General features: G+C 36.5%; 1 protein-coding gene across 14 annotated transcripts in view; it reads left to right on the forward strand.

Moving 5' to 3' along the window:
- The window catches only part of GPHN (gephyrin), a 609565-nt gene that overhangs the window by 236027 nt on the left and 347769 nt on the right, over nucleotides 1-25769 (forward strand). For all 14 annotated transcript variants that reach the window (XR_004620093.1, XM_034642048.1, XM_034642043.1 and 11 more), the window contains exon 3: nucleotides 11819-11876. Coding sequence is in view for 13 of the 14 variants with exons in the window: in XM_034642048.1 (XP_034497939.1) it covers nucleotides 11819-11876 (58 nt within the window). In the remaining variant the exon portion in view is untranslated. The remainder of the gene's footprint in view (nucleotides 1-11818; nucleotides 11877-25769) is intronic.

Below are 25769 nucleotides of genomic sequence, written 5' to 3' on the forward strand. Positions count from 1 at the left end.
TAAAAATTATTAAAAGAGAGATACTGCTTTTAACAAAGGATTTACTGAAGAGCTTGGTTAAAATTTTAAAGTCTAGCTCCTACAACATTATTCACTAATTCACTGAACATGTTCTGATTTACCAAGCTTTAAGTGACGAGTATGTGTCAATTACAAAAGTAACTCAAAATGTAATTTGTATGTTCATAATATAATGGAGGATTCAAATCTCTAAGTAAATAATAATAATAATAAAACAACCAATCCTAGAACACAGTTAAGAGTAAACCAATAGTAATAGTAGAAAAAGTGCTTATCTCTGAGTCTAGATAAGTCTTATCTAGAGTCTGGATAAATCTTCTGAAAGTGATATTTGACTCCTGAAAGACGATGAGGAGTTTCAGGGGTGAAGGGCAGTCAGAATAGGAGCAATAAAGACATAAGGGCAAGGGATTGCCTAATACATTTATGAAACCAGAACAAAGAAGCTGTGAAAAAATAACAGGAAGTGAGAAAAGAAATGGATCCAGAAATTGGGTTACAAAAGGAGCTGTTTCATCAAACTTCAGAAGATACTATATATAAATTAAAATAAGAATATGACATGACAAAAATTACATATTAGAAAGGTCAGACTTGTGCATCTATGATAACAATATTATTGAAACTGTGGTTAGAAATTATAAACTCTTAAAGTTAGAAAGTAGAAGTAGAGAAATAGGTATTTTTGAGATAAATTAAGGCAAGTAGAAATATGACTCAGTTACTAATTGTTGTAGGGATTAAGAAAGAGGAAGACATCCAAGAATATTTCCACACTTCTGACATGGACTACTGGATCAATTAATATTTACTACAGCAAAAATTGAAGAAAACTGGAGTTTGAGAAGCAGATTTGAGTTAGGAGAGAAAATTAAAGTATTTCTGAGGAACTCTGAATTACCTTTAAACATTACTATTACTAATAATTGTGGACCAGTTTTTTCTCTGGAATAGTTTCACTAATGACAGTAACTACTATAAAAATTTATTTTTACTACATAGGTAGATTAATTTATTCAGAAAAGTCATATAACTAAAAATTTATTAAAGGAACCTATGTTAAGGATATACATGTATTATCACATTTAATACTTACGGTAAGTTAGGAGACCTAAAAAGAAGAGCGAAAAGTATAAAACTCTTACAAGAAACCATAAGGATAAATTTTTATGATCTCTGCATTGGCAATGGATTATTATTCTTTAATCTACATCACCTGTTAAATCCATCCCCCTTTGACTTCCCCTCTAATAACCGTAAGCTTGCTGTCCAGAGTTAAGAGTCTGTTTCTTGGTTTGTCTCACTCCCTTTTTTTTTCTGCTTTGCTCATGTATTTCATTTCTTAAATTCCACATATGAGTGAGATCTTAATGGTGTTTTTTTCTCCGACTGACTTATTTCATTTAGCATAATACACTCTAGCTCTATCCATGTTGTGAATAGCAAGATTCTAATCCTTTTTATAGCTGAATAATATCTAATTGTATGTATATACCACATCTTTATCCATTCACCTATTCATGGACACTTGGGCTGCTTCCATAATTTGGCTGTTGTAAATAATGCTACAATAAATAAACATAGGTGCATGTATCCCTTTGAATTAGTGTTTCTGTAGCAATGGATTTTTATATATGATACCAATAGCATGAGCAACAAAAGAATAAAATAGTTAAATTGAACTTAACCAAAATTGAAAGACTTAGTGCATCAAAGGACATTATCAAGATGGAAAATTAAAAGACAAACTATAAGATAAAATATTTGGAAATCCCGTATCAGACAGTGTTTAATATCCAGGATATATAAAGAGCTCCTACATTTCAACAACCAAAAGGCAACCCAATGTAAAATGTCCAGAGGGCCTAAATAAATATTTATCCAGCAAAAATACACAAATGGCCAATAAACACATGAAAATACGTTCACATCACTAGTTCTTAATGGAAGTACAAATCAAAACCAGAAAGAGTTACCAGTTTACATCCATTCGGGTGGTCATTAAAACACACACACACACACACACACACACACACACACACACACAAAATAATGACTATTGGTAAGGATGTGGATAAATTGGAATCTTCTCACATTGATGGTGGTAATGTAAAATTATACAGCCACTGAGGAAAACTGCCAGTGCTTGAGGTACTATACTTAGAATTAGCATATGACTAAGCAATTCCACCTCCTAAGTATATACCTAAAAGAATTAAAAAGAGAGACTCAGGTATCTGTATGCCAATGTTGATTGTAGAATTATTCATAATACCAAAAAATGGAAACAGTTTTAAGTGTTCATTAACAGATGAATGGATATACATAATGTGGTATACATGTATATACACAAGGGGTTTTATTCAGTCATTAAAAGGGGCGCCTGGGTGGCTCAGTCATTAAGGGTCTGTCGTCCGCTCAGGGCATGATCCCAGAGTCTTGGAATTGAGCCCTGCATTCGGGTCCCTGCTCTGCTGGGAGCCTGCTCCTTCCTCTCCCACTCCCCCTGCTAGTGTTCCCTCTCTTGCTGGCTGTCTCTCTCTGTAAAATACATAAATAAAATCTTAAAAAAAAAAAAAGAACAAAGAGATACATGATACATACTACAATGCGGATGAAGCTTAAAACACTAAGAGTAGCTAAACACAAAATGACAAATATTGTATGATTCAACTTGTATGAGGCTTTTGGAGGAGTTAATTAATAAAGAAAAAGTCAATTAGTAGTAACCAAGTCTGGGGAAACGGAAAAATGGGATGTTAACTGCTTAATGGTTACAGATTTTATGTTTGTGTGATGGATAAATTTTGGCTATAGACGGTAATGACAATTGCACAGCACCCTGAATGTCCCTTATACAAACATTTGAAAATGGTTAAAATATGGCTCTGGAGAAGGGAGTTAAGATGGCAGAGGAGTAGAGGACCCTAAATTAGTCTAGATCCTGGAATTCAGCTAGATAGTTATCAAATCATTCTGAACACCCGTGAAATCAATTGGAGATCAGTGAAAAGAAATGGCTACAATTCTACAAATATTAAAGTGACCACTATTTGGAAGGTATAAGATGGGGAGACGTGAGTTTGGGGCGATATATCAGAGGATACACATGGGGAAGGAGACTGGTTAAGCAACCTACTGCAAAGTATTATAAGCAGTGGAATGCATAATCAGAACTTTTAGAACTCTGCTACAGTGGGTGACCTCCCTGGCTTACTGGTGGTCAGGTGGCGAGCACCGATGGGGTGCTCCATCCCAGGAGCATGGGATCATGACTTGAGCTGAAGGTAGATGCTCAACTAACAAGTCACCCAAACGCCCCTCTCCTCTAGGATTTTGATGGATTCCCGTCTCACATTTAGGTCTTACATCCATTTTGAATTTATTTTTTTATATGATGTAAAAAAGTGGTCCAGTTTCATTCTTCTGCATGCAGGTGGCTGTCCAGTTTTCCCAACAGCATTTGTTGAAGAGACTGTCTTTTTTTTTCCATTAGCTATTCTTTCCTGCTTTGTTGAAGATTAGTTGATGATAGGGTCGAGGGTCCATTTCTCGGTTCTCTATTCTGTTCCATTGATCTGTGTTGTCTGTTTTTGTGCCAGTACCATGCTGTCTTGATGACTACAGCCTTGTAAAAGAACTTGAAGTCCAGAATTATGATGCCTCTCCAGCTTTGGTTTTCTTTTTCAACATTCCTTTGGCTATTTCGGGTCTTCTCTGGTTCCATAAAATTTTAGAATTATTTGCTCCAACTCTGTGAAAAATGCTGGTGTTATTTTGATAGGGATTGCACTGAGTGTGTAGATTGCTCTGGGTAGCATAGGCATTTTCACAATATTTGTTCTTCCAATCCATGAGCATGGAATGTTTTTCCATTTCTTTGTGTCTTCCTCAGTTTCTGTCATAAGTGTTCTATAGTTTTCAGGGTACTGATCTTTTGCCTCTGGTTAGGTTTATTCCTTAGGTATCTTATGGTTTTGGGCACAATGGTAAATGGGATTGACTCCTTAATTTCTCTTTCTTCTGTTTCATTATTGGTGTATAGAAATGCAACAGACTTCCGTGCATTGATTTTATATCCTTCGACTTTGCTGAATTCCTGATCAGTTCTAGCAATTTTTTGATGGAGTCGTTTGGGTTTTCTACAGAGTATCAGGTCATCTGCAAAGAGTGAAAGTTTGACTTCTTCTTTGCTGATCTGGATGCCTTTTACTTCTTTTTGTTGTCTGATTGCTGAGGCTAGGACTTCCAGTAGTATGTTGAACAACAGTGATGACAGTGGACATCCCTGCCGTGTTCCTGACCTTAGGGGAAAAGCTCTCAGTTTTTCTCCATTGAAGATGATATTAGTTGTGGGTCTTTCACATATGGCTTTTATCATGTTGAGGTATGTTTCTTCTATCCCTACTTTTGTTGAGGGCTGTTATCGAGAAAGGATGCTGTACTTTGTCAAATGCTTTTTCTGCATCCATTGAGAAGATCATATGGTTCTTGTTCTTTCTTTTATTAAGGTGGTGTATCAAGTTGATTGATTTGCAGATGTTGAACCACCCCTGCAGCCCAGGAATAAATCCCTCTTGGTCATGGTGAATAATCCTTTTAATGTACTGTTGGATCCTATTAGTATCTTGGTGAGAATTTTTACATCCATGTTCATCAGGGATGTTGGTCTGTAATTCTCCTTTTTCGTGGGGTCTTTGGTTTTGGGATCAAGGTAATGCTGGCCTCATAGAGTGAGTTTGGAAGCTTTCCTTCCATTTCTATTTTTTGAAACCACTTCAGAGGAATAGGCATTAATTCTTCTTTAAGTGTTTGGTAGAGTTCCATGGGGAGGCCATCTGACCCTGGACTCCTGTTTGTTGGGAGATTTTTGATTACTGCTTCAATTTCTTTGCTGGTCATGAGTCGGTTCAGGTTTTCTATTTCTTCCTGTTTCAGTTTGGGTAGTTTATATGTTTCTAAGAATGCATTCATGTCTTCCAGATTGCCTAATTTGTTGGCATACAATTGCTCATATTATTTTCCTATAATTGTTTGTATTTCTTCCATGTTGGTTGTGATCTCTCCTCTTTCATTGATGATTTTATTTATTTGGGTCCTTTTTCTTTACTTTTTGATAAGTCTGGCTAGGCGTTTGTTGATCTTATTAATTCTTTCAGAGAACCGGCTCCTGGTTTCGTTGATCTGTTCTATTGTTTGTTTGATTTCTGTATCATTGATTTCTGCATCATTGATTTCTGCTCTAATCTTTATTATTTCTCTTCTCCTGCTGGATTTAGGCTTTATCTGCTGTTCTTTCTCCAGCTCCTTTAGGTGTAAGGGTAGGTGGTATATTTGAGATTTTCCTTGTTTCTTGAGGAAGGCTCCTTCCCTAAATTAGGGAAGTTCTGAGCTATAATTTGTTCAAATTTAATTTCTGCCCCCTTTTCCTGCTCTTCTTCTGGGACTCCTATGATAAGGATATTGTTCTGCTTTATGGTTTCGCTGAATCCCCAAGTCTGCCTTTGTTATCTAATAGTTTTCTTTCCCTCTTCTTTCAGCTTTATTATTTTCTAAAATTTTATCTTCTGTTTCACTGATTTGCTTTTCTGCTTCATTCATGTTCATTTTTATGGCCTCCACCTGGGACTGCATCTCAATTATAGCATTTTTTATCCTAGCCTGACTAGATTTTAGTTCTTTTATTTCTATGATAAAGGATTATGTAGTGTCTTCTATGGTTATTTTCAAGCACAGCTAGTATCTTTAGAATCATTGTTTTTAATTCTAGTTTGGACATCTTACTTATATCTGTATTGATTAAATCCCTGATTGTCAGTACTTCCTCCTGTTCTTTCTTTTGGGGTGAATTTCTCCATCTCTTTATTTTGTCCCAAAAAGAAAAGAAGAAAGAACAAAAAAAAGAAAATCAAAACAAAACCAGATCCTTGGTGTATTTTCATCTGCTTACTAAAGGAAACTAGATCCCCAAAATAAGAAAGAAAAAATTCATGTATCTATATAAAATACATTGAAAAGCGACCAAAAAATAAACACATATGTATTAATTATATATAAAAATAAAAATTAGAATTAAAAAATTGAAAAAATAAGAAAATAACTGAAAAAAATAATATTTACTAAAGAATAAAGAAACAATGAATGCTAGATACTCCCTAGAGCTGAAGCTTTGTAGCCCTCTGTGATCAGTAAACTTGGTGTGAGTGAGTTGTTTGTGCTGGTCTTCTGGAGGAAGGGCCTGTTGTGCTGATTCTCAAGTGGTCATGCCTTTGTGGAAATGTGCCTCCAGGATTCAAGGCTTTGCATAAGCAGCTCTGAACTCCACTAGGTGGTAGTGTTTTGTTCCCTGAAGCCTTTCAGCACTGATAGGCAGGTTGAATATGGCAACCACCCTGCTCTCTAGCCCTGTAGATGATAATTTCCATCACCCACTCTATAGTGAGCCCTCACAGAAGACCAATCACTGTTGTCTACCTGGTTTCCATCAGAATTATACGTTCACCCTGCCTGTTCTGAGCCTTTTTATCTCAGGCATGCAACTGAGTTTCAAAGCTCCAACAAATTTTAGGGGCTCCCGAGGTGAGGACTCACACTGTTCCTCCCAGGGAGGGTCTCTCCAGGCTTGTTCCCCTTTGCCTCCCCCCCATCCCGGGAGAGCAGTTGCACAACCACACAGCAGTTCATAGTTTATGGCAACACAGAGCAGAAAGCTGGCACCTAGATTCACTGTTCTCAGCCTGCTTCTACACTTGTGCCTGGGAACAGTGTCACACTTAGGCACCATACATGCTTTCAACCCAGGGAATCCTGTGATCATGCCCTCATACCTGGGATTTTGCCACCTCAGCACCATTAAACCAGGCATGTCCCCTACTGTAGTAGACTTCTGAAAGTTCTGATTTTGCACTCCACTACTTATAATACTTTGCAGTATCCTCCTTAAGCAGGTTCCCTTCCTGCTGCCTTATCCTAGCTATATCACACTAGATCCAAGTCTCCTCACCTCCTACCTCCCAAACAGGGGTTGCCTTTCTACTTGTAGACTTGTAGCAGTTGCTTTCTCATACGTGCAATTGATTTCTGGGGTGTTCAGAACTAGTTGATAACTATCCAGTTGTATTCAAGGGACAAGACAAGCTTAGAGTCTCCCAACTCCTCTGCAATCTTTTTTTTTTAACTATTTTATTTGAGAGGGAGAGATCCAGAGAGCATGCGCACGTGAGAGAGAGAGAGCGCGCGAGCTTGAGTGGTGGGGAAGGACAGAGGAAGAGGGAGAAGCAGGCTCCCCACTGAGCATGGTGCCTGAAGTAGTGTGGGGTCCGATCCCAGGACCTGGGATCACGACCCGAGGTGTAGAAAAACCCTTAACTGCCTGAGCCACCCAGGCACCCCTCCTCCACCATCTTAATGCCTCTTCCCTTTACCTGCCTTTTAAATAGTTAAAACCATTATGATTGACTTGAAGTTGATGTTAAGAATACTAATCTGGAAGCCTACCTTCCTTAGGTTGAGATTTCAGGAAAGGCAATATTGGAGGCACTGGTGGTTAGCATTAATTAAGAGAAAATTAGTTTTTTATTGAAATAGAATTGAAGTTTATCACTGCAACTTTGTTTTTATTTTTTCTTCCACAAGTCAAACATTATCACAATTGCATTTTTGAATCATTATTGTACTAACAAATATAAACTATCTCTGTAATCTACTGTGCCATTTATTTAACAGTTGTAGACTGATTATAGCATTGTAAAATAAACTGGTAATAGTACAATCAGTCTACAATACCAGTTTATCTTACAATGATACTGTGATACCTTAGTGCGTTATATTACAGATACTTGTTTACTCAGTTGGATTCTGTATAAGACTGATTTCTTTGTATCCTCATTCCCTGGTTTGTATATATTACATAACATAAACTCAAAGAATAAAATTATTAACTCATTATTTACAAGATGGGAAATTGAAGTCCTTGAGTTTTCAGTAGTTTTTTGCTCTAATTTCCTTATTGATATCCCAACAATCTCAACTTTTAACTTAAAATTTTGTTAATTGACAGTGAAAACTTTTTTTTTAAATGCCTACTTGAAACTTCTTACAGATATATAATTTTTCATTTTAGTAACATCTAGTCCTCTTTTACTGTTTACCTTACTATGATCTTATTTACTATATCACTTATATATGTTGTATGATATGAATTAAGTTAAATATCATTAGTGTTTTCATCATTCAATCATGGTGTTTTAAATCTAGGAAGTAATTCTCAAGTCAAGGTTTGAACATTCATTCCATTAGCAAGGATAAATAGTAATATTAAAGGGTTTAAATGTATAGTTTTTAATGAAATTCATTTAATTTGGCTGAATTAAGTTATTTTATAATGGAAACTTTAAGAAGGAAATATGCCAAAGTATCAAGAATATGTAAGTGCCTTATTTGTGATTCTTTTTTTCTTTCTTTCTTTCTTTCTTTCTTTCTTTCTTTCTTTCTCTTTCTTCTTCGTTTTGTTTTGTTGTGTTTTGTTTTGTTTTGTTTTGTTTTGTTTTGTTTGTTAACAGGCAGTTTGTTTCATTTTTAAATCTAGGATGAGATACTTGGTTTCACCAGGTTGTATTTCAGTAACTCCTGAGGTCACCATATGAAGTCCGGCATTATGATGCCTCCAGCTTTGGTTTTCTTTTTCAACATTCCTTTGGCTATTTGGGGCCTTTTCTGGTTCTATACAAATTTTGGGATTATTTCTTTCAGCTCTGTGAGAAAAGTTGGTGGTATTTTGATAGGGATTGCATTGAATGTATAGATTATTCTAGGTAGCATAGACATTTTAACAATATTTGTTTTTCCAATCCCTGAGCATGGAACATTTTTCCAACCTTTTGTATCTTCCTCAATTTCTTTCATGAGTTTACTATAATTTTCTGAGTACAAATCCTCTGCCTCTTTGGTTAGATTTATTCCTAGATGTCTTACGGTTTTTGGTGCAATTGTAAATGGGATCGACTCCCTTAATTTCTCTTTCTTCTGTCTCATTGTTAGTGTATAGAAATGCAACTGATTTCTGTGCATTGATTTTATATCCTGCCGCATTGCTGAATTCCTTTATGAGTTCTAGGAATTTTGGGGTGGAGTCTTTTGGGTTTTCCACATAGAGTATCATGTCATCTGCCAAGAGTCAGTGTTCGACTTCGTTGCCGATTTGGATGCCTTTTATTTCTTTTTGTTGTCCAATTGCTGAGGCTAGGATTTATGGTACTATGTTGAACAACAGTGGTGAGAGTGGACATCCCTGCAGTGTTCCTGACCTTAGGGGAAAAGCTCTGTTTTTCCCCATTGAGAATGATATTTGCTTTGGGCTTTTCATATATGGCTTTTATGGTATTGAGGTATGTTCTTTCTATCCCTACAATGTGAAGAGTTTTAATCAAGAAAGGATGCTGTACTTGTCAAATGCTTTTTCTGCTTCTATTGAGAGGATCATATGGTTCTTATCTTCTCTTTTATTTATGTAATGTATCACACTGATTGATTTGTGGATGTTGAGCCAACTTTGCAACCCAGGAATAAAGAAAGTAAAGAGAAAAAATAATTAAAATTGAAACACTAAACAATCGTGGGGAAAAAAAAAACAACAATGAATTCTGTATGCTATATTCCCCATCACTGGAGTTTTGCAGTTCTAAATAATGGGTTAACTTGGTCTTGGCTGGTATTTCTTGCTGATCTTCTGGGGGAGGGGAATGTTCTGGTGATTCTCAAGTGTCTTTGTCCCAGGTGGAATTGTACCACCCTTGCCAGGGGGTCAGGCTAAGTAATCTGCTCCAGATTGCTCTATGTGGCTTTTGTTCCCTGAAGGCTTTCCAACACAGCTTTAGAGGATGAGAATGAAAATGGTGGCCTCCAAATCTCCAGCCCAGAGCTGAGAGTTCTGGGTCCCACTTCTCAGTGCAGCCTGGGGGAAATCCAGTCAATCACTCCTGTCTCCCTTGGACTCCATCTGCACTCCGCACTCACCCAGCCTGTGACTGAGCATTTCTATCTCAGTCACGTGACTCGTTTCGAGTCTCCAAACCCTGCAGACTTCTGTGGTATGTTCCTCCCAGGATAGGAAGGGGCGTCTCACCAGTTCTGCCATGGTTTGTGGTGTATGGCAACCCCGAGCTGAGAGCCCACTCCTGGGCTCACTAAATGTACCCAGCTTTCCCACTCCGATGCCTGGTAATTCTGCCGTACTCAAGCACCCCCAGTCTTCTTGTGACCCCAAGGATCTTGAGACCACACTGTCCCACCTAGGATTCCGCCCTGCTTTGCCATCTAAGCACCTTTCAGGCAGGACGTCCCTCACCGGAGCAGACTTCTAAAAGTTATGATTTTGCGTTCTGTTGCTGTATCACTTTCTGGTGCCGGCTTATGGAGGCTTCCTCCCCCTGCGGTTTATCTTCCCATGAATCTCCTTGGATTCACTTCTCTGCACCTTCTACCTTGCAGAAAGTGGGCGCTTTTCTATTTTTAGAGTTTCATTTATTCCTTTTTCAGATCTCTGGTTGAGTTTGCAGGTGTTCAGAATGATTTGATAGCTATCTAGGTGAATTCCTGGGACCAGACTAAACTAAGGTCTCTTACTCCTACACCATCTTGGAATGATACTCTCTTTTCTCATGTTAAAGTATTTATAAAGTCAAATAAGTAGTCAGAAATTTCCTTTTTATGCACTGAATTTAAGTAAGGGCAGGTAGGTAATCTTGGTGTTTAAGAGCTTAGAGTACTTATCTGATGGAAAAAATTTTGTAGTCATATTTTAAAAGCTGAAAGAAGCAAATGAAGTTAATTATAAAAATATAATACAAGTCAGTATATCTACCATATTGTTTTAGAATGTATTCAGTATTTTTAAAATTACCTTTTTTATACTAAGTATTTTTAATCTGGTATATATTTTACACTTAATGTGGATCTCAGTTCCTTCTTTCAGTTACTTGGGAAAATTACTGAATCACTCTGTGTCTCAATATCCCGATTTTAACAATGGCAACAGTTATAAAAATTAAATTAGATAATATATGACATGTCTGGCAAATAATAAGTGTTACATAAGTCTTAGCTACTTTCTTTAAAAAGGAAAATAAGTTTAAACAGGTGAATGTGGCAATAATGACCTCACTGCCTTAAGGCAAAGACCATATTTTAGGGATTAAGTTGTAACCCTTAAACGCTCATCTCTTTTCCTTGGACAATGCTGGACACACATCTCTCCAACTCCTTGTTTTAATTATTTTTAAAAAGAAGCAAAATCATTATTGGTTCATCAATTGTGACTCATGTACAACACTAATATAAGATGTTAGTAACAAGGAAAGCTGGCGGGGGCATCTGGGAAATAAATATCTTTACTTTCTACTCAATTTTTCTGTAAATTCAAAACTACCCTAAAAAGTAAATTCTGTTAATTAAGAACATGCCAAAAAGGCAAATGCCATGACTGCTATTAGTTTTTGCTACATCTTAGTTGTGACAGAATCCATCACTGAAAGTGGTAGCATTATTAAAGGTATCAATAAGAGAAGTTTATAGTTAAAAATATAGCTTAATGTTTTCTCTTTTAGTAGTCATTCATTATCCACCTCTTTTTAAGTAATATATGGAAAGCTTAAGCATGAAAAGGTCATTTTTACTCCATGGTCATTGGGGTGGACAATGGGCAATTATTGGTGGCATTCTGATGCTAATGGCAGAAATACTCCATATATTTTTATACACTATTGCCAGTTTTGAGAATATTTTCTTTTCCTAATTTCAGGTTGGGTGGGACTATATCAGCATACAAGATAGTACCAGATGAAATAGAAGAAATCAAGGTATAGTATGCCATTTTTCATCTCTAAGAAGACAGTATCTCGCCGGGTAGGTGGGGGAAGCATTGCTTTTTCTTTATACTATTTAATTTTGGGGTGTGTTGGGACCTCATTTAATTCATAGTTATCCTATTTGAATTAGAAAATATAATAATCCCTATCAGATTTCAATTACCATTATCAGTGCATTTCTATGAAAATTATTTGGAAGATCAAACAGGAACACTTCATGTGAAATTCACTGAAAAGCTACTTAAGAAACACCATATATAAGTATTAGTGTGCATAATGGATTATCTTTCTATCTTGTTTTAATTTATTTTCCCCGTAAGCTTTCACTAATTACAAATAATACCAGTCTTCTAGAAAATATTTTCTGGTTCCATTGAAAACACAGTATGCCAATTGTAATTTAAAATTTATAGTACATTGAATGAAAATGTGACCTTACTCTTTGAAAATTACATAATCTGCATTCTTCTGTTTTTAACATTTTACTCAATCCTATGGACTGTTAGTCTTCTGGCATATCATGTGGCCCTTCCCCAAGAGCAATTTACAGTCTAATATAAGAACTGAACTTACTATCTATTATATAAATAAAATTTAATGACTGGAAAGCAATAGTCAAGGATAACAATACTGAGTTAAATTGTTAACAATGACATTTAAAGATTGGAACAAATAATCAAGCTTGATTTTATCAAGCTTTCCAAAATCGAGTTCAATAAATTTATATCTTAGTTAATAATTGTTCATTTGCTCACATTATTTTCAAATCAGTTAATGTCATTGGTCTTTATTATGTAATATACTGTTAGTTTCAGTATGTCTGGTGTTCTGTATAACCAATACCAGAAATTAATCCAATAATTATATTCTAGTAGAAAAAGAAAAACAGGAGTGTGAAAAAGTTCATTCAAACTTGATAAATTCATAAAATACTTTGATTGAGAGAATCCTTAGGTCCAATGCAGCTTGTGTTGCTATTAACTTAAAGAGGAGATACAAGAGAAGGAATAAGTTTGAGAGGAAAGAGGGTAAGTTTTAGACTTACTAAATTTGAGGTCCCTCTCAGATAACCAAATACTCATTAATTTGTTGGTTAAATCAGCCAGAACCTCAGATGAAGGATAATTTTATCTTTCAATTGATATTGGGATTTGTCCTTACCAAAGAATTACTTGAGGCCATGCTAGTTAATGGAATCACCTAAAAATTACTGCAGTAATAGCAGTAGACCAAAACTGTTGACCCATCCAAGAACCAAAGGATTCGTATATTTTTTTATTAGTTTAATTAATTAGAAGAAACATTGCCTATTTTTTATAGTGACTTTTCTCTAAAGAAGTAATTTTTTCATTGTGTTTTTTGAAATTCTAGAATTATAAGAGCTATCCCTCAGTAGATTCCTTCAAAAAAACATGATTCATGGATGACATTACTATATGATTTTTTAAATTAATTACTGGTATTACGTCTAAAACATCTTCAGAGAGTTTGAAACCTGAGGCATAAATAATATGAAATTGATTATTGTTTCAAAAGTGTTGGAAACAGGGGCGCCTGGGTGGCACAGCGGTTAAGCATCTGCCTTCGGCTCAGGGCGTGATCCCGGCGTTCTGGGATCGAGCCCCACATCAGGCTCCTCTGCTATGAGCCTGCTTCTTCCTCTCCCACTCCCCCTGCTTGTGTTCCCTCTCTCGCTGGCTGTCTCTATCTCTGTCAAATAAATAAATAAAATCTTAAAAAAAAAGTGTTGGAAACAAACCTGTTATAAAATATTTCATCAACATTTTTTTTTGATGGCACCATTAGCATTTTCAAACTGAAATCAGATATAATCTTGTTTTGATTGGAGGAAATGTGAAACATCTGGTTGCAGTGTTCATTTTAGTTGGTAAATAACTGAGTAATTTTCAATTATCTGAATAGTACAATTGAGTTTAAATTTGAAATACATCCACAATATACCGTGTATAAATAAATATGCATGTGTATTTTTATTATTAAAATATGATTGATTAATAAAACATAATTCAGTTTTTACAAAGTATGGTAATCTTCACAATATTTCTATCACCAGAAATTATTATTTTTTTCATACATAGTTTGAATTAAGCATTTATTGATTGATTACAATAAATTACCACATAGTGAATGCTTGGCCAAAAGCTGAAGGGATAAAGTGCAAATGCTTTCCTGGCCCAATCATGACCATCTGTTCCACCCAATACCCTGAGTTATTATTTCACATTCCTTTTATTTATTTTTATACACTTCCCTAAATATTATGATTTACTTGTGTTTCTCTTTGAATTTTATATGAATTGAATCACAGTGTATGCATTCTCTTGTGCTTTCCTTGGTTCAGCACTGTGGGATTTATTCATATTGTTATCTATAGCTAAGATTTTGGGGGGTTTTTGTTTTGTTCCTTTTTTGTTTTGGGGGGTTTTTTTTTGCTGTAAAATACTCCATTGTGCCACAAATTATTGAAACATCCTGCTCTTGATGTACATTCACCTTGCTTCCATTTGGAGCTATTATAAAAAATGATGGTATAAAATCTTATAAAAGCATCCTGCGTAAGAGTCTCTTTGAGGTATATACTGAGAAATGGAATTCCTGAGTTTTAAGTAATGTGTATTTTCAACTTTTCTGTATGAAATCAAACTGTTTTCTACATAGTTATGGCAGGTGTACTACCACCTTGGGTGTATTTATTTTAGATAGAAATATTTAAATATTAATTCTTTATCTGTAATTTATATTGGGATGACTAAACTTACAAAATATTTTTCGAATGTATCTTTATTTTCCCAGCCCAATTTATTGAAAAAACCAATTTGTCCCCTACTGGTTTGAATTGCCTCATTTATCATATACTAAATTTTCATATGCCTCAATACACACATGCACATACATAAGTCTTTCTTTTCCTGAACTTTTATTTCATCAATCTATTTATTCCATTGCTAGCACCATCCTGTTTTGGTTACAATGCTTTTTTAAAAATAACAGGAAAGGTTTGTGAGGTTTTTTTTTATACTGTTGACTCATATATTAATTGCTCCAGATAATATTATGGTAAGTTTATCAAGCTTTAAAAGTATTCCTACTGAGGAAACTTGTGGTTCTAGCCAAGATCCAGTAGCTCTGTTCTTCTCAAATCTTCTCTTTTATAATTCAAAATTCCTGGACATTACAATATAAACAAGTATAGAAAGACTCTGAGGGTAGGAGGAAGAAATCAGACTTTGTAAGGACTTTAGGACTTGAGGAATGACACAGCAATGAGCTATGTAGATTTCCTTTTTGCCTCCTATTTAATCTCAACAGGACACTGATGAAGTCTCCAATCTGGAAACGCCAACAGGCACAGACAAAACAAAACAAAAAATACCTTGGAAAGCCTGTCCTTCAAGCCACAGGACCCAGGACAAGGGTAGACTAACAGAACAAAAGCCTTTGGTAATACCTTACTCCAGCCAAACACCAATGGGGAAACTACTTAGCTCCCCCACAGTTTTAGCAGAGCTGAACAGGAAGCTGATCTTCCACCTCACTCCTGCTACCCCCAGAAGCAAAGCTTTGAATCCCTCCCCTGGTAGTGTTTATTGACAGGGCTGAGGAAGGAGTTCTTCAGACACCCACACTCCCACAAAATAGGCAGTGCTCTGATTTCCCTGCTAGGATATTGTAGATGGGCCTAGTGGGTAGTTGATCTTCCATTAGCTCAGGGGAAACAGGGAAATGTTCTGCTTCCTATAGCAAGGTATTGTTAGTGGAGTCTAGTGATGAGCTGAGTCTCTACCCCTATCCAGCAGCAGTAAGACTAAAGAGACAACACGTGTGGAGCTACTCACCACTCTCCTTTACCTTCCCTTTCCTGTGTCTCTGAGGCCTATAAGGGAGGTTTGACTCCATCCCTGTCTGCATCAATGAGGCTCAATGAGATGGGGATAATTGATATTCCATTCTCAGTAAGCATTAACCATCTACTTACTGCCTTGATTGTCAGCAGGGCCCAGCAGTGGGCTGAACATCTACCCCTACTATCAATAATATGGAGCAAGGTGGTGCCCCACTTTTTGACAGAAAGGTCTTGTCAGGGCCAAGAGAGGACCTAAACTTTTATCCTACTGTCTTTAATGACGCAGTATGAATGAGTGCCTCAATTTTGTCAGAGTGGTGTCAGGGGGGATCCAGAAAGAAGCTGAACATACATATTTATATTGCCCTCATCCTGTACTATAACAAAGGGACATCTGCTAAAAAGCAGATTAAATAAGATCTAGAGTCTCATAATATCCAAAATGTCCTGGGTACAGTAAAAAATCATCATACCAAGAACAGGGAAAATCACAACTTCAGTGGGGAAAAAAGTCAACAGATACCAACACAAAGATGAATCCGATGTTAGAATTGTCTGACAAAGGTTTCAAAGCAGTTATCATAAAAATGCTTCAACAATCAATTACTAATTTTCTTGAAACAAATGAAGAAAATAGAAAATTACAAAAGGGAACAAAATGTTAATTATAGAACTGAAAAATACAATCACCAATATAAATGGCCGATTGGGGAAGGGTGGTTAAATACGGTTCTGCCAGAAGGAAGTGGAACATTTTTCAAGTGCTGATATAAAGAACTGTCAAACACAAAGTTTTAATCCAGTGGAATTATTCTTCAGAAATGAAAGGGAAATGAGGGCACATTCAGAGGAAAGAAAACTTTAAGAATTTGTCACGAAAACCTACCCTGTGTGAATGGATAAATAAATTCTCCAAAGAGAATTGGAAAGAAAATGAAAAAACTTAAGATTAAGAAAGAAAGAAAGAGGAAAATGGTAACAGAAAAAGGCTTGAAACTTCAGAAAGCAGCAGAATGGATAAATATAGTAGACTATCTTTTTTACAGTTTTCTTAAGTCACATTTGAGGGTTGAAACAAAAATTTTAATTCTATATGATATGGTGCACAATGCACATAGAGTAAATAATGAACTGTTTAAAATGCAGGAAAGTAAAGGGTGACTTAATGGAAGTAAATTTTCTGCATTTCACTTGAAATTATAAATTTTAAAACCAGTAGACAGCGATGTTATATTTGTAATTATAATATAGAAAGCATCCACTCAAAGCAACCACTAAAAGCAATGTACAAAACAATATACTCAAAAACACTGTAAATTAAGATGGAATCCTAAAGTTTGTTCAAGTAATCCCCAGTTAGGAACGAGAAACAAGACAGAAACAGAAGACAAATCATAAAATGACACGTTTAAGTCCTAAGATGTTAGTAATTACCTTAAATATAAATAATTTAAATATACCAGTGGAAAGACAGAAATTGATATAATGGGTTTTTAGAAATGATACGATGTTTATCATTCTCAAGAAACTCATTTCAAAAACAATGACATAAGTAGATTGAAAGTAAAAAGATATATTATGAAAATATTAATTTTTAAAGAAGAGGAACGTTCTCAAGTCAGTAATCCGTATTTCTTTCTCAAGAAACTAGAAAAAGATGAGCCAGATATTGTCAAAGCAAGAAGACAGGTAATACTCAAGAACTGGTATCAGTGAAATTGAAAACAGTAAAACAATGGGGGGAAAATCAACAGAATAAAAAGCTGACTCTTGAAAACTTGGTAAAATTGATACATACTAGACTAACAAAGATAAAGGAGAAAAGATAAAATTACTGATACCAGGATTGAACAAAGACTATCACTACACATTTTCCATCAGTTAAATGGATAATTAGAAAATTCTATGAAAGGGGCGCCTGGGTGGCCCAGCGGTTAAGCGTCTGCCTTCGGCTCAGGGTGTGATCCCAGCGTTATGGGGTCGAGCCCCACATCAGGCTCCTCCACTATGAGCCTGCTTCTTCCTCTCCCACTCCCCCCTTGTGTTCCCTCTCTCGCTGGCTGTCTCTACCTCTGTCGAATAAATAAATAAAATCTTTAAAAAAAAAAAAAAAAAGAAAATTCTTGAAAAACTTTATACTCATAAATTAGACAACTTAGCAGAAATGGACCACTTCCTCAAAACCCACAAACTACCAAAATTAACGAAGATCAAGTAGATAATCTGTGTAGTCTTATAACCATAAAAGAAATTAAATTCATAATGAAAAATCTCCTAAAAAACAAATCTGCAGGCCCAGATGGTATTACTGGAGAGCTCTACCAAACATTAAAAGAGAATTGACATCAATTTTAGTCAGTCTTTTCCGGAAAATAGAAGGGAGGAAATACTACCCACCTTATTTTATGAGGCTAGTACTACTCTACTAACAAAATCAGAAAAACATAGTACAAAAAATGAAAACTGCAGACCAGTATTCATCATGAACTCAAAATCTACAGATATTACCAAATCAAATCCAACAAGGTATAAAAAAGTTATACACCACTACCAAATGGAATTTATTTGAGGTATGCAAAACTTGTCCAACATGGGAAAAGCAATCAGTCTAATCCACCATATCAACAAGCTAAAGAAGAAATATTATATCAGTTGATACAGAAAAAGCGTTTGACAAAATCTAAAATCCATTTGCGATAAATTTAAGTTTCAGCAAACTAGTAATATAGGGAAACTTCCTGAACTTGATAAAGAACATCTACAAAAAACTTATTGCTAAAAACATGCTTAATAGTGAAAAAAAAAAGTACGAATGCTCTCCTCCCAAGATCAGGAGCAAAGCAAGGCTTTCTGCTCCCACTACTTTTTTTTAACTGAGTACTAGAGGTTCTAAGTAGTACAATAAGGCAACAAAAGTATTAAAAGGCACAAAGTTTGGCAAGTAAGAAACAAAACTCCCTATTTGCAAATTATGTGTTTGTCTATATAGAAAAAAGCATCTACAGAAAAATTCCTACAACTAATAAATGAGTTAATTTGAGAATGTAAGATCAACACGCACACACAAAAACTCCAGTTGCATTTTTGTAGGATCACAACAGTTGGAAACTGAAATTTAAAACAATACTATTTACTATCACTCCAAAGAAAGTTGAATACTTAGGTATACGCTGAAGAACACACATATGTTAATCTGTATGCTGAAAACTATAAAACACTAAAGAAATCAAGGGACACCTAAAGAAATGGACAGACAAGCTATGTTCGTGAATTGAGAGATTGAATACACTAATGATGTCAGTTCTTCTCCGTTGATATATACGTTTATGTAATTCCTATCAAAAACCCAAGTTTTTTTGTAGGCATACAATTATGTATATTTATTATAGAATTATATGGAAAAGCCTAGGTCCTAGAACAGTTAACACAATTTTGAAAAAGAACAACAAAGTGGAGGGGCGCCTGGGTGGCTTAGTCGTTAAGCGTCTGCCTTCGGCTCAGGGCGTGATCCCGGGGTCCTGGGATCAAGCCCCACATCAGGCTCCCTGCTCCACTGGGAAGCCTGCTTCTTCCTCTCCTACTCTCCCTGCTTGTGTTCCCTCTCTTGCTGGCTCTCTCTCTCTCTGTCAAATAAGTAAATTAAATAATAAATTAATCTTAAAAAAAAAAAGAACAACAAAGTGGAAGGTCTATCCAGTGATACTCTATCCAGTGATGAGGTTTACAGTAATCAACATAGTGTAGTATTGGCAGAAAGACAGACACATGAAACAGAATAGACAACCCATAAGACTTGCATGGATATGTTCTCTATTTTTAAGATTTTATTTATTTATTAGAGAGAGAGGGAGAGAGCTTGCACAGGGATAGAGCTTGCACAAGCAGGGGGAGCGTCAGGCAGAGCAAGGAGCCCGATGTGGGACTGGATCCCAGGACCTTGGGATCATGACCTGAGCCAAAGACAGATGCTTAACCAACTCAGCCACCCAGGTGGCCCCACAGATATGTTCAATAGATTTTTTAATAGAGCTGCAAAAGCAATTCAGTGAATAACCTTTTCAACAAGTGATGTTCAACAATTGGATATCCATAACCAAAAAAAATGAACCTCAACCTAAATCTCACACCTTATACAAAAATTAACTCAATTTTAGCCATTCAGACTAGCGTGAGGTGATATCTCATTTAGGTTTTAATTGTATTTCCCTGATGATGAGTGATGTTGAGGTTCTTTTCATGTGTCTGTTAGCCATCTGGATGTCTTCTTTAGAAAAATATCAGTTTGTGGGGCGCCTGGGTGGCTCAGCCGTTAAGCGTCTGCCTTCGGCTCATGTCATGATTGTAGGGTCCTGGGATCGAGCCCCGCATTGGGCTCCCTGCTCGGCGGAAGCCCGCTTCTCGCTCTCACACTCCCCTTGCTTGTGTTCCCTCTCTCGCTGTCTCTCTCTGTCAAATAAATAAATAAAATCTTTTAAAAAAATGTGCCTTCTGCCCTTTTCTTAACTGGTTTATTTGTTTTTTTGGGTGTTGAGTTTGATAAGTTTTTTTATGGATTTTAGATACTAACCCTTTTTCAGATATATCGTTTGCAAATATCTTCTGCTATTCCATAGGTTGCCTTTAAGTTTTTGTGATTGTTTCCTTCACTGTGCAGATGTTTTTTTATCTTGATGAAGTCCCAATCGTTTATTTTTGCTTTGTGTCCCTTGCCTCAGGTGACATATCTACTAAGAAGTTGCTACAGTTGATGTGAAAGAGGATACTTCTGTGTTCTCCTCTAGGATTTTGATGTATTCTTTTCTCACATTTAGGTCTTTCATACATTTTGAATTTATTTTTGTATGTGGTGTAAGAAAGTGGTCCAGTTTCATTCTTTTGCATGTTTCTGTCCAGGTTTCCGAACAGCATTTGTTGAAGAGACAGTCTTTTTTCCATTGGAGATTTTTTCCTGCTTTGTTGAACGTTAGTTGACCATATAGTGGTGGGTTCATTTCTGGGTCTTCTATTCAGTTCCATTGATCTGCGTGTCTGTATTTATGCCAGTACTAAACTGTCTTGAACACCATAGCTTTGTGATGTAACTCAAAGCCTGGAATTGTGATGCTTCTAGCTTTGCTTTGCTTTTTCAAGATTGCTTTGGCTATTTGGGGTCTTTTGTGGTTCCATACACATTTTAGGATTGTTTGTTCTAGGTCTGTGAAAATGCTGGTGTTATTTTGATAGGGATTGCATCAAATATGTAAATTGTTTTGGTTAGTACAGACATTTTAACAGTATTTGTTCTTCCAATCCATGAGCCTGGAATGTTTTTTCCATTCCATTTGTGCCTTCTTCAATTTCTTTCATCAGTTTCTTAACGCTATTTACTTCAAAGGCCTTTCACCTCTTTGGTTAAATTTATTTCTAGGCATTTTATTCTTTTGAATGCAATTTTAATTTTAAGATTTTATTTATTTATTTGACAGAGAGATAGAGACAGCCAGCGAGAGAGGGAACACAAGCAGGGAGAGTGGGAGAGGAAGAAGCAGGCTTCCAGCGGTGGAGCCCCACATAGGGCTCGATCCCAGGACTCTGGGATCACGACTTGAGCTGAAGGCAGACGCTTAACGGCTGAGCCACCCAGGCACCCCTGAATTATCTTATTCTAATAATTTTTTGTGTGCAGTATTAGGGTTACTATATATAGTATGTCATCTGCAAATAGTGATAGTTCTGCCTCTTCCTTTTCAATTTGGGTACCTTTTATTTCTTACCTAAGTGCTGTGGCTAAGGCTTTAAATATTATATCAAATAAAACCAGTGAATGTTGACATCCTTGTCTTATTCTTGATCTTAGATAAAAAGCTTTGAGCTTTGAGCTTTTGAGTATGATATTTGCTCAGTCATTAAGGGTCTGCTCATAGGGTAGCTCAGTTTTTAACTTTTTAAGGGATCTCCACCCTGTTTTCCAGAGTGGCTGTACCAACTTGCATTCCCACCAACAATGTAGGAGGGATCCCCTGTCTCCACATCCTCTCCAACAATTTTTGTTTCTTGCCTTGTCTATTTCTGCCATTCTAACTGGCGTAAGGTGGTATCTTAGTGTGGTTTTGATTTGAATTTCCCTGATGGCTGATGATTTTGAACATTTTTTCATGTGTCTGTTAGCCATTTGTATGTCTTCATTGGAAAAGTGTCCATATCTTCTGCCCATTTTATGATTTGTTCATTTGTTTCTCGTATATTGAGTTTGAGAAGTTCTTTGTAGATTTTGGATACCAGTCTTTTATCTATAGTCATTTGCAAATATATTCTCCCATTCCGTGGGCTGCCTCTTAGCTTTTTTGACTGTTTCCTTGGCTGTGCAGAAGCTTTTTATCTTGATGAAGTCCCACAAGTTCATTTTATCTTTTGTTTCTCTTGCCTTTGGAGATGTGTCATGAAAAAGGTTGCTGTGGCCGATGTCATAGAGGTTGCTGCCTATGTTCTCCTCTAGAATTTTGATGGATTCCTATCACACATCGAGGTCTTTCATCCATTTAGAGTTTATCTTTGTGTATGGTGTGAGAAAGTGGTCAAGTTTCATTCTTTTGCATGTAGCTGTCCAATTTTCCCAGCACCATTTATTGAAGAGACTGTCTTTTTTCCACCGGATGTTTTTTCCTGCTTTATCAAAGATTAGTTGCCCAAAGAGCCGAGGGTCCATTTCTGGGTTCTCTATTCTGTTCCATTGGTCGATGTGTCTGTTTTTGTGCCAGTACCATGCTGTCTTTGTGATCACAGCTTTGTAGTACAGCTCGAAATCCGGCATTGTGATGCCCCCAGCTTTGTTTTTCCTTTTCAACAGTTCCTTGGAGATTCGGGGCCTTTTCTGGTTCCATACAAATTTAAGGACTATTTGTTCCAGTTCTTTGAAAAATGTCCTCGGTATTTTGATCGGGATAGCATTGAAAGTGTAGATTGCTCTGGGTAGTATGGACATTTTAACTATGTTAATTCTTCCAATCCATGAGCATGGAATATTTTTCCATCTTTTTATGTCTTCCTCAATATCTTTCAAAAGTGATCTATAGTTTCTAGGATATAGGTCCTTTACGTCTCTGGTTAAGTTAATTCCAAGGTAACGTATGGTTTTTGGTGTTATTGTAAATGGGATGGATTCCCTAATTTCTCTTTCTTCAGTCTCGTTATTCGTGTATAGAAATGCAACTGATTTCTGGGCATTGATTTTGTATCCTGCCACCTTACTGAATTGTTCTATAACTTCTAATAGTTTGGGAGTGGATTCCTTTGGGTTTTCCATATAGAGTATCATGTCATCTGCAAAGAGAGACAGTTTGACTTCTTCTTTGCCGATTTGGATACCTTTGATCCCTTTTTGTCTTCTGATTGCTGTTGCAAGGACTTCTAGTACTATGTTGAATAATAGTGGCGAGAGTGGGCATCCTTGTCGTGTTCCTGATCTTAAGGGAAAGGCTTCCAGCTTTTCCCCATTGAGAATAATGCTTGCAGTAGGCTTTTCATAGATGGCTTTTATGAGATTGAGAAATGTACCCTCTATTCCTACACTCTGAAGGGTTTTAATCAGGAAAGGATGCTGTATTTTGTCAAATGCTTTTTCTGCATCAATTGAGAGGATCATATGGTTCTTGAGTCTTTTCTTGTTGATATGATGTATCACATTGATTGATTTGCGAGTGTTGAACCATGCTTGCATCCCAGGTATGAATCCCACTTGGTCATGATGGATAATCCTTTTAATGTACTGTTGGATTCTATTAGCAAGGATCTTGTTGAGGATTTTGGCATCCATATTCATTAGAGAAATCGGTCTGTAATTCTCCTTTTTGAGGGGGTCTTTGCCTGGTTTGGGGATCAAGGTAATATTAGCCTCATAGAATGAGTTTGGGTTTCTATTTTCTGTTTCTATTTTTTGAAATAGCTTTAGGAGAATAGGTATTCTTTCTTCTTTGAATGTTTGGTAGAATTCCCCAGGAAAACCGTCTGGGCCTGGAGTTTTATTATTTGGAAGGTTGTTTATCACTGACTCAATTTCTTCATAGTTAATTGGCCTATTTAAGAAATCTATTTCTTCCTGTTTCAGTCTTGGTAGTTTATAGGTTTCCAGGAAGGCCTCCATCTCTTCCAGATTGCTTAATTTCTTGGCATATAGGTGTTGATAAAAGTTTCTAATAATCCTTCCAATTTCATTGGTGTTCGTTGTGACCTCTCCTTTCTCATTCATAATTTTATTAATTTGGGTCCTTTCTCTATTCTTTTGGATAAGTCTTGCCAGCGTTCTGTCAATTTTATTGATTCTCTCAAAGAACCATCTTCTAATTCTGTTGATCTGCTCTACTGTACTTCTGGTTTCTAATTCATTGATTTCTGCTCTAATCTTGGTCAGCTGCTTCCTTATGTTTGGATTAGGCCTGTCCCTCTGTTGCTGTCCCAGCTTCTTGAGGTGAGAATATGAAAACTGAATTTTAGATTTTTCTATTCTTTTGAGTGAGGCTTGGATGGCTATGTATTTCCCCTTTAGGACTGCCTTTGCAGTATCCCATAGGTTTTGGACTGTTGTGTTTTCGTTCTCATTGGTCTCCATAAATTGTTTAAATTGATTTTTGATGTCCTGGCTTATCGAGTCATTCCTGAGCAGGATGATTCTTAGTCTCCAAGTGTTTGAGTTTCTTCCAAATTTTTCCTTGTGGTTGAGTTCCAATTTCAGAGCGTTGTGGTCTGANATTCCAATTCCAGAGTGTTGTGGTCTGAGATTATGCAGGGAATAATTTCTGTCTTTTGGTATTGGTTGAGACCTGTTTTGTGACCCAGAACGTGGTCTATTCTTGAGAATGTTCAATGGACATTAGAATCGAATGAGTATTCTTTGGTTCTGGGGTGTAGTGATCTATATATATCTATGAGGTCCATCTCGTCTAGTATGGCATTCAAAGCTCTTGTTTCTTTCCTGATTTCTTGCTTAGGTGATCTGTCTATTGCTGATAGTGGAGTGTTGAGGTCCCCTACTATTAACGTATTTTTATCTATATGTCTCTTTATTCTGGTTAAGAGTTGGCTTGTGTATCTTGCTGCTCCCCTGTTGGGGGCATATATATTTATAATTGTCATATCCACTTCTGGATACATCCTTTAAGAATAATATAGTGCCCTTCTGTGTCTCTAACTATAATCTTTAGTTTAAAATCCAAGTCTATCTGATATGAGAATTGCTACTCCAGCTTTCTTTTGAGGTCCATTTGCGTGGAAGATGGTACTCCATCCCCTTACTCTAAGTCTGAATGCATCTTTGGGTTCAAAACGAATCTCTTGTAGACAGCAAATGGATGGGTCATGTCTTTTTATCCAGTCTGCAACCCTGTGGCGCTATGGGACCATTTAGGCCATTTACATTGGTATTGATTATTGAGAGATATGATTTTAATCATGCCATGATGTCTGTAAAGTCTTTGTTTCTATAGATTGTAACTTTCTGTTCTGTATCACTCTTGGGGCCTTTTTACTTTTATAGAACCCCCCTTAATATCTCCTGTAGGGCTGGTTTCGTGGTTACGAAATTGGTTAATTACTGGCAGTTCTGGAAGGTCTTTATCTCTCCATCAATTCTGAATGACAGACTTGCTGGATAAAGGATCCTTGGCTGCAAGTTTTTCTCTGAAAGAGCTTTAAAAATGCCCCCCCAGCCCTTTCTCTCATTCCAGGTCTGTGTAGACAGGTCTGACGTAATCCTGATACCTTTGCCTTGGTACGTGAGAAATTTCTTTGCCCTGGCCGCTTTCAATACTGTATCCTTGGATCTAATATTTGCGAATTGCACTATGACATGCCGTGGCGTAGGTTTGTCCTGGTTGAGCTTGGATGGGGTCCTCTCTGCCTCTTGGACACGAATGCTTNTCTTGGACAGGAAAGCTTGTTTCCTTTGCTAGATTAGGGAAGTTTTCAGGTACAATTTGTTCAAATATCTTTTCTAGACCTCTGTTTTTCTCCACCCCCTCGGGGATGCCGATGATTCTGACATTGGA

This window comes from Ailuropoda melanoleuca, chromosome 14 (assembly GCF_002007445.2).
Source record: "Ailuropoda melanoleuca isolate Jingjing chromosome 14, ASM200744v2, whole genome shotgun sequence".
Taxonomy (NCBI): Eukaryota; Metazoa; Chordata; class Mammalia; order Carnivora; family Ursidae; genus Ailuropoda; species Ailuropoda melanoleuca.